Source organism: Mandrillus leucophaeus, unplaced genomic scaffold (genome assembly GCF_000951045.1).
Source record: "Mandrillus leucophaeus isolate KB7577 unplaced genomic scaffold, Mleu.le_1.0 Scaffold34, whole genome shotgun sequence".
Taxonomy (NCBI): domain Eukaryota; kingdom Metazoa; phylum Chordata; class Mammalia; order Primates; family Cercopithecidae; genus Mandrillus; species Mandrillus leucophaeus.
This window is the reverse complement of record NW_012103587.1, coordinates 1,802,872-1,811,572: the sequence shown is the minus strand read 5'-3', so window position 1 is coordinate 1,811,572 and position 8,701 is coordinate 1,802,872. Positions and strand designations below refer to the sequence as shown.

The 8,701-nt window shown below is 58.0% G+C and overlaps 1 protein-coding gene across 1 annotated transcript in view; it reads left to right on the top strand.

Moving 5' to 3' along the window:
- DHX37 (DEAH (Asp-Glu-Ala-His) box polypeptide 37) overlaps nucleotides 1-8,701 on the top strand; it is a 51,195-nt gene that overhangs the window by 22,238 nt on the left and 20,256 nt on the right. Inside the window, exons 6-14 of the mRNA XM_011988892.1 lie at nucleotides 585-681; nucleotides 1,731-1,844; nucleotides 4,148-4,249; nucleotides 4,460-4,574; nucleotides 5,880-5,975; nucleotides 6,206-6,291; nucleotides 7,259-7,403; nucleotides 8,067-8,143; nucleotides 8,440-8,673. Of these exons, the coding sequence (XP_011844282.1) occupies nucleotides 585-681; nucleotides 1,731-1,844; nucleotides 4,148-4,249; nucleotides 4,460-4,574; nucleotides 5,880-5,975; nucleotides 6,206-6,291; nucleotides 7,259-7,403; nucleotides 8,067-8,143; nucleotides 8,440-8,673 (1,066 nt within the window). The remainder of the gene's footprint in view (nucleotides 1-584; nucleotides 682-1,730; nucleotides 1,845-4,147; nucleotides 4,250-4,459; nucleotides 4,575-5,879; nucleotides 5,976-6,205; nucleotides 6,292-7,258; nucleotides 7,404-8,066; nucleotides 8,144-8,439; nucleotides 8,674-8,701) is intronic.

Below are 8,701 nucleotides of genomic sequence, written 5' to 3'. Positions count from 1 at the left end.
GCCTCCCAAAGTGCTGGGATTACAGGCGTGAGCCATTTTTTGTTTTTTTGAGATGGTTCTGTTGCCCAGGCTGCAGTGCAGTGGTGCCATCTTGGCTCACTGCAGCCTCAACCTCTTGGGCACAAGTAATTCTCCCACCTCAGCCTCCTGAGTAGCTGGGACTACAGGTGCGCACCACGACACCAGGCTAATTTTTGAGTTAAGACAAGGACTTTTTGTGAAACACACACAGCTATAGTACCCCTATGATAGCTGCCAAGTCTGTGTAGTCTCCAGAACACACTCCAGCCCACGTGCAGGTCTCCCCGGCGTCTCCTGGCGTGGTCGCCATCCGAGGAGGGCTCTGGCCAAGGTGTTTGGAGCCTGGCTCCTCAGTTGCCCTCAACAGCTCCTTCCCTTCCCTTCAGAAACCAGGGTTTTGGAGGGGGAGAGTGGACTGGGGAGATGTCTGGGCCTCGTTTCGGGTTGCTGGTAGGCCCTGCCCTCAAGCCGCCTGCCTGCTCCATGACCTGCCTTGTAGTGGCCCCATGGCGACAGCCCCAGCCAGGCGTGGCTCTGCCCTAAACCGAACTCTGCCCACACAGGGTCGTCTCCTACCAGATCCGGTATGAAGGAAACGTGACAGAGGAGACCAGAATCAAGTTCATGACGGATGGTGTGCTGCTCAAAGAAATCCAGAAGGTTGGTTGTGGATCCTGGCTCACAGAGCAAGGCCAGTGGGCGTGGGGGTGGGGTGCTAGGCGTAGCACTCCCATGGTGCTGCTGTGTGACTTTGGGTGAGTTACTGAACCTCTCCAAGCTCAGTTTCTTGATGAGTATGTTAGTGCATTCCTCCGAGAATCATTTTGAAGTGGAAGTTGTAGAGTGCATGCCAACAGCTTAGCACAGTGGCCCGTACCTAGAAGGTGCTCGTGAAATGTGAACTTGTATTTTTATTATAACTGTTTCACAGAGTTCACGCTTTGCCCAGGGTGTACTGAAAGCCTGTGGTGTGCAGGCTCTGCCCTGCGGTGGGCCCAGACACAGACACTTCTTGGGAGCTTCGAGTCCCGTTGCGTTTGGTGAGGGGCAGCACCAGACTCGGAGTGGGGTGCCAGCCTCAGGCTGGGGGACAGGAGAGCCGTTGGGCCTTGCCCTTGAGAAGGGGTGTGTCTTCACGGTCCCTGGCCACAGAAGCTGCGTCCCAAGGTCTTTCTGTTTGTAAATCGGAACCCGAGCTGCTGCCTCCCATCAGCGCACTTGGGCCTTGGGGAAGCGCCCCACGCTTCCTAGGGAGCCGGCCATTTGATCAAGCGGATGGCACGCGTGTCTGGAGAGCCTGCAGGGCCCGGGTGGGGGACTGCTGTCTGGTGAAGAAGCTGTGCTCCGTGCTGGCTGTGACATCCCCTTGGGCAGGGCCAGTCTCCCAGGGGGATGGCAAAGGTGATTCCAGCCCTCCTGGCTTCGAGGCCACTGGGACTCCTGGGGGTGTCGGTGGATGCAGTTTGGGTCTGGGTGGCCTCTGTCTGTGTGGCATCTGCTGTCCGACTGCCCACGGCCCTACCCCCCATCTCATGTCCATTTCCCACCTGCCCTCCTGCCCTGCGGGCTTCGAGTTGAGCAGCTCACCTCTGAAGAAGAGCAGCTGCCCTTCCTCTCACACTGTCTCCTCAAGTGGGAGTTCTGAGACGTGAAGCGGCCCTTGGGGCTCAGGCCGGGAGGGCGGGCCTCACCCCTGGACCTCCCCCCAGGACTTCCTGCTGCTGCGGTACAAGGTGGTGATCATCGACGAGGCCCACGAGAGGAGCGTGTACACGGACATCCTCATCGGCCTCCTGTCCCGCATTGTGACTCTCCGGGCCAAGGTAGAGCAGGAGGCGGGTGCTGGGGAGCCCCAAGCCCTGGCCCCCCCCAGCTCTGTCGGAGGCTTGGGCTCCCTTCACTTGTTCCCCGTTGCACCCTGGGCTGCTGCCATGAGCAGGTGCCCGAAGGACAAGGTCCCCTTGGGCCTAGGTCTAGGCCCTGTGCCAGGGCTGTGAATCTTGGAACAGCCCCTGTATGATCCCTTCCCCACCGCCCCGGCACCAGCCTCATAAACTGGTGTCCTTCTCCGCACCCAAAGCAAGAGGCTCAGGCGAAGTGCTGATGCCTGGCCAGGCGCAATGGTCCAGTTGATGAGGCCTCTGGGCCTCTGGGATCAGCAGAGCGGGTGGGCCTGCCCCGCCAAGGGTCAGACTCCCGGAACTCTGAGAGGGGCTCCCCAGGGCCTCTTTCTCCATCTCCCTGCCCCAACCTGACACAGGCCTGCTGAGTGGAGGGTGCCACCCGGGGGCTGGGCTCCGTGCAGGAGGCCTGTCCTACCCTCCCGGCGGGGAGAGGGGCCTGTGCTCCACATGTGCCACGAGCCTGGCCATGTTCAAGGCCCTGATAATCGACAGTGAACAAGACACCATCTTGTTCTAACAGTTCCTGCCCTCCTGGGGCTTCCACTTCAGCAAAGGTGGCAGGCAGGACGCAGACTCAGAGTGTGTGAGCCAGTGACGGACAAAACCGGGGGCAGTGGAGGGAGGATGCGGGGCTAGTGAGAGTTTCACCCGAAAGGTGATCTCTGAGCTCGAGTGGAGGGCTGAGTGAGGGAGGGAGCAAGCAGCGTGCGTCGCAGAGCAGGGAGAAGTCTGACTGGAGGAGCGCAGTGTAGAGGTCCGGAGGTGGGCATCTGCCTGGTGCCTTTTTTCTTTTGGTAACAAGCTTTATTGGGCTGTGATTCACATTTTATATCATTCATCCATTCAAATGTACAATTCAATGGTTTTTAGTCCATTCACAGAGTGTGCAGCCATCACCACAGTTTTACGTTTCATCACTCATCAATCCCAGAAGAAACCCTAGGCTGGGCACGGTGGCTCACGCCTGTAATCCCAGCACTTTGGGAGGCTGAGGTGGGTGGATCACTTGAGGTCAGGCGTTCGAGATCAGCCTGGTGAACATGGTGAAACCCTGTCTCTACTAAAAACACAAAAATTAGGCCTGGTGGCGGGCGCCTGTAATCCCAGCTACTCGGGAGGCTGAGGCCGGAGAATCACTTAATCCCAGCGGGTAGAGCTTGCGGTGAGCCGAGATCGCGCCACTGCACTCCAGCCTGGGTGAGAGAGCGAGACTTCATCTGAAAAACAAAAACAAAAAGAAACCCTGTGCCTTTTACAGTTTTTTGTGGTGGTGATTTTTGTTTTGTTTTGTTTTTTTGAGGCAGAGTCTCATTGTCACCAAGGCTGGAGCGCAGTGGTGCAATCGCAGCTCACTGCAACCCCGACCTTCTGGGCTTAAGGAATCCTTTTGCCTCAGCCTCCCAAGAAGCTGGACCATGGTCACTCTGTAACCGTTTGCAAATGATTTCCGACAGTGGCTGCAGAGTTCCATGGTACTTCCCCACCAGCAGTGGCAGAGCTTCCAGCTTCTCCACATCCTGCTAACACTTGTCATTTTCCATTTTTATTATTCTAGACATCCCTGTGGGTGGAAAGTGATATCTCACTGTGGTCTTGGTTTGTGTCTTTAGGGAGTCTAGAGTGGCCAAGCAGCGAGCGTGAGGTGGAGTCAGGAAGGCACGGGGGTAGGGCAGAGAGGGACGGTCACTGTGGAGCAAGAGAGGGGCCTGTGCTGGGTGCCATGCCTCCCACAGAGGTGCTCTGGCCACTCCTTAGCTTCTGGGTTTGGGGTTTCCTAGCAGCAAAGGCAGCAAGGGCTTGAAGCAGAGCTCATCATGAGGCCATCAGGCATTGCTGAGCGGCCTGGGGACCAGAGAGCTCCCTCCCACCCCCAAAGACCTCCGAGAATCAGGCAGCTCCTCCCTGAGCCCCCAGAACAGACACCCGGTGAATCTTGGTGTCAGGTGGGAGCTAGGTTGGGTGGGCCCCAGTCTCAGCCCACCTGCCTCATATTCCACCATCAAAGCCTGACTCTGAAAGATACCCTGGAACAAGCCACCGCCCTGGGAGCAGCAGGTCCCGCTATTGACTCACTTTCTCCAAGGAGCCTTTGGCATCCAGAAAGGGGCAGAGGGTGGGGGCTGGAAACGGGGTGGGCAGCAGGGCACCCTCATGCTGATTTCCCAGGCTTCGGACCCACCTGTAGTACTGGGGCCGTGGTCACCAAGCCTGTCCTCTCACAGAGGAACCTGCCACTCAAGCTGCTCATCATGTCAGCCACGCTGCGGGTGGAGGACTTCACCCAGAACCTGCGGCTCTTCGCCAAGCCGCCCCCGGTCATCAAGGTAACACAGGGTCCCAGGTCCTCCGTGAGCTTGGACGGCACAAGGACGCCCTGGTGTCGGGAGCCTCCTGAGAGACCTCACTTGGTCCCATGGGGGATTGACAGCAGCTTGGAGAGGGTGTTGGAAACCTTGATTCAGAATGATGGGGAAAGGGAAGGCAGCCCTGGGCCGAAGCTCGCCCCCCACCGCGCCTTTCTGGGCATCCCACAGGTGGAATCCAGGCAGTTCCCAGTAACTGTGCATTTCAACAAGCGGACACCACTGGAAGACTACAGCGGCGAGTGCTTCCGGAAGATTTGCAAGATCCACCGGATGCTGCCCGCAGGTGAGGCCCTGGCCAGGTCAGGGGAAAGGAGCCTCCCTTCCTAAACCCTCGCTGAAGGCACAAGTGTGGGAGGGCCCATCTCCGAGTGGCTCAGAAAAGTCCCTTGTCCCTGCTAGGCCTCACTTCCTCACTTACTCCAGAGTGTTCACAACACCTGTCCTGCCTTATTCCACTCAAAATACTGTGAGGCTTCAGCAGCTACCAGATGGTAGAGTTTGCCATCTGTCCCCATCTGATAAGCAGAAAAACCCACAGAGCCCAGGCCGGTGCTGGCAGGTGACCATAGACACTGCAAGGGAACAGGCACATCCCCTCGAGAATCACGGATACCCTTCACAGTTCTGCCTTGTCCCCATCACACCCGATCCTTTACTCACCTCATGTTACGGAAATGGACGTGACCTTTCTGTGTGAATAGATTGTGATCACTTCTAGCCAGTGATCACTTCTACTTTTTTTTGAGACAGAGTTTTACTTTTGTTGCCCAGGCTAGAGTGCAGTGGCGGATCTCGGCACACTGCAACCTCCGCCTCCTGGGTTCAAGCAATTCTCCTGCCTCAGCCTCCCAAGGAGTTGAGATTACAGGTGCACACTGCCACGCCCAGCTAATTTTTTGTATTTTAGTAGAGATGGGGTTTCATCATGTTGGCCAGGCTGGTCTCGAACTCCTGACCTCAGGTGATCTGCCTGCCTCAGCCTCCCAAAGTGCTGGAATTACAGGTGTGAGCCACCGTGCCCAGCCTAATCAGAGACTCTTGTGTGCTGAATTCGGGCCCAAGGCTGACTTTCTTCATGTTAGGGAGGCAGGGAGCCGTGGGGGTGCTTCCCACCAAGCTTGAACTCCTCCTTCAAGGAAGCTGAGGTCGCTGCTTCATGATGCTCTGTCCTTGCTCTGCTTACAGCCTCTCGGGGCTCCCATCCATTCTCTGGGAGACTGGGGCTGGCGGGAGGCGAGGCGGAAGCTTGGGCAGTGAGCCTTCCTGCAGCCTCGGGTGTCAGGGCAGCCACGGCGCTGTCACAAGTGTGGTGTGCAAGTTTTCACTTGAGCACATTTCTCAGGGCTTTTGGGTCTGTGCCTGGGAGTGGCGTTGCTGGGCTGTGTGGTCGCTGTGTTTGTTGAACTCCCTGGCAACAGCTCCTTCAGTCTGAGGGTGCTGCCTCCTGCTCGTCTATGTCTGTGTACCCCTGTCCTCCCGCATTATCCCTGGAGCCCCGCCTCTCAGAGCAGGGCCTGGCAGGTGCCCATTGCTAAGCAAATGTTTGTGAGTGACTGATGGATAACAGAGGGGCCCGTTCTTTCTGCAGGTGGCATCCTGGTGTTCCTGACGGGGCAGGCTGAGGTGCACGCGCTGTGCCGCAGGCTTAGGAAGGCTTTCCCACTCTCCAGAGCCCGGCCACAAGGTAAAGAGGACTCCCTGACCCGCGCTCTGCCCTGAGCAGCTGGGCCTGGCCTCACGTTCCCTGGCTGGGGTGCAGCTCCCGCCTCTGAGCTTCCCTCTGGGAGCGTCAGCACCTTTGCCGTCCCCCACCTCAGCCCCGAATAAATGGCCGTGCCTTGAACAACAAAGAGCAGTGTGCTAGTGACCATGCAGGCCACACACGCCTTTCTCTCCAACCTGCCCCTTTTCCAGAAAAGGACGATGATCAGAAAGACTCAGCGCAGGAAATGCGGAAGTTTAAGAAGTCGAGGGCCAGGGCCAAGAAGGCGCGGACCGAGGTACGTGGGGGGCTGGCAGGGACTCCTGGAGAGTAAGGCTGCGTTGTCCAGGATAGCAGCCACCAGCACCATGTGGCTGCTTAGGTTTAAGTGTAATTGGAATAAAATGAAATTAAAAATCCAGTTCCTGGTCAGGCACAGTGGCTCATGCCTGTAATTCCAGCACTTCGGGAGGCCAAGGTGGGAGGATCGTTTAAGGCCTAGAGTTTGAGACCAACCTGGGCAACATGGTGAGACCCTGTCTCTACAAAAAATTTTTAAAATTAATCCAGTGTGGTGGCACATGCCTGTGGGCCCAACTGCTCAGAGGCTGAGGCGGGAGAACCATCTGAGCCCAGGAGGTCAAGGCTGCAGTGAGCCGTGATGGCCCCACTGCACTCCAGCCTGGGCAACAGAGTGAGACTCTGTCTCTGAAAAGCCAAGCGTGGTGGCTATGCCTGTAATCCCAGCACTTTGGGAGACTGAGGCAGGTGGATCACCTGAGGTCAGGAGTTCAAGTCTAGCTTGACCAACATGGCGAAACCCCGTCTCTACTAAAAATACAAAATTAGCCAGGCATGGTGATATGGGCATGTACTCCCAGCTACTCTGGGATGGCTGGGCTGGGAGGTGCTTTCCTCTAGCCTCTGCATGAAGGCACCGTGGGTCTTGCAGTCCGTGACAGTAGCGTAAGTACTCAGCCATCTCCAGCTTGCCTGTTGCCCTACTGATGTGTCAGGCAGTGATCCAAGTTCTTCACATGTGTTCGCATGACCCTCCCACCAGCCTGAGAGACAAGGTCTGTGATAGTCCCCATTGTTTAGGTGGGAAAACTCAGACAGGAAGAGATAGTTATGTGGCCTGCCCCGGGTCACACGGCCCGGGGGTGTGGACCGGGGCTTCCACATGAGGGCACCTGTCTTCCTGCACATGCCTCATCCTCACACCCAGGGTCCCTGCAGCCCGGGTGTCTGTGTGTTCGCCGTAGGTGCTGCCCCAGATCAACTTGGATCATTACTCGGTGTTGCCGGCAGGTGAAGGCGATGAGGACAGGGAGGCGGAAGTGGACGAGGAAGAGGGGGCCCTGGACTCCGACCTCGATCTGGACCTGGGGGATGGCGGGCAAGATGGAGGTGTGTTCCTAGCCCCGCTTCCTGCTCACGTGCATTAGCTCTGCCCTGAGGCTGTGCCCAGAGCCCTTGTGGCCCCCTGGGGGCCAGGGTTCTAGCAGCTTTGTCCTCGATGCTTCCTGAGTTCTTTGAAAGTGCCCGGCACGAGGAGGCCTGGAACATTTGCCGTGCAGGATGTAATGGGGCTGCCAACCCCTTTGCTGACAGGTGCGGGTCTCCAGGGCCCAGGGGTGTTGCCCCGCTCCGTGTGCTCGCAGGAGCCCCCGAATGTAGATGGACCCAGTGCCCTGCTGTGCCTAGCCAGGGGCTGAGTGGGGCAGCAGAGGGTACCCCAGTACTGGCTCAGCCTGAGCCTACCACAGTGCTGCCAGGACACGAAGAGCAGAGTCAGGCCCCCAGGATCCATGCCAGGGGTTTGGAGGAGGAGATTGTGCAGCACAGCAGGGGTTCAGATCTGACTCAGGGCAGTAGAGATAAGAGAGCCCCTGGGAACCTCTCAGCAGTCCCCCCAGGCTTGGCCTGGCTGGTCCCGAGGGGAGCCTCCTCAGCAGGGCAAAGAAAGGAGCTCTGGTGGAGCAGCCTACGGGTGCAGGGCAGCTGTGGCTGGCTCCTGCCTGTGGGCATCTGTCCCGGCCCGGGTGCCAGTAACCTCTGCTTTCCCTCCAGGTGAGCAGCCGGACGCCTCCCTCCCACTCCACGTGCTCCCGCTGTACTCTCTGCTGGCCCCAGAGAGGCAAGCACAGGTAACCGTGCTGGGCCGGTGCCCAGCTTTTGGGGCACTTTTAAGGACATTGCAGTGAGGTTAGTCAAGCCCTTGGTCCTCTCCATCGTTTGACCAGCATCCCCAGAGTTTTGAGGAATATTGAGGTAGTTTTGGAGAACAGGGAACAGTCCTGCAAGGCACTGGGTCCCAGATGGGATGGCTTGTCCTTGCTACCTCTCCAGCACACCAGCCTGGCTGGCTCTGTCCTTGGACCTCCATTCTACGATTTCTTTCCTGATTCTGGTGTTTTCCTGCCATCCCCTCCCTGAATCCTAGGTCTTTAAGCCTCCACCGGAGGGGACTCGGTTGTGTGTTGTGGCCACCAACGTTGCCGAGACGTCTCTTACCATCCCTGGCATCAAGTACGTGGTGGACTGTGGGAAGGTCAAGAAGCGTTACTACGACCGCGTCACCGGCGTGTCCTCCTTCCATGTCACCTGGGTCTCCCAGGCATCAGCTGACCAGCGAGCAGGCAGAGCAGGACGGACAGAGCCCGGCCACTGCTACAGGTAGGTTACCCAGGCTCCTCCTCAGGGAC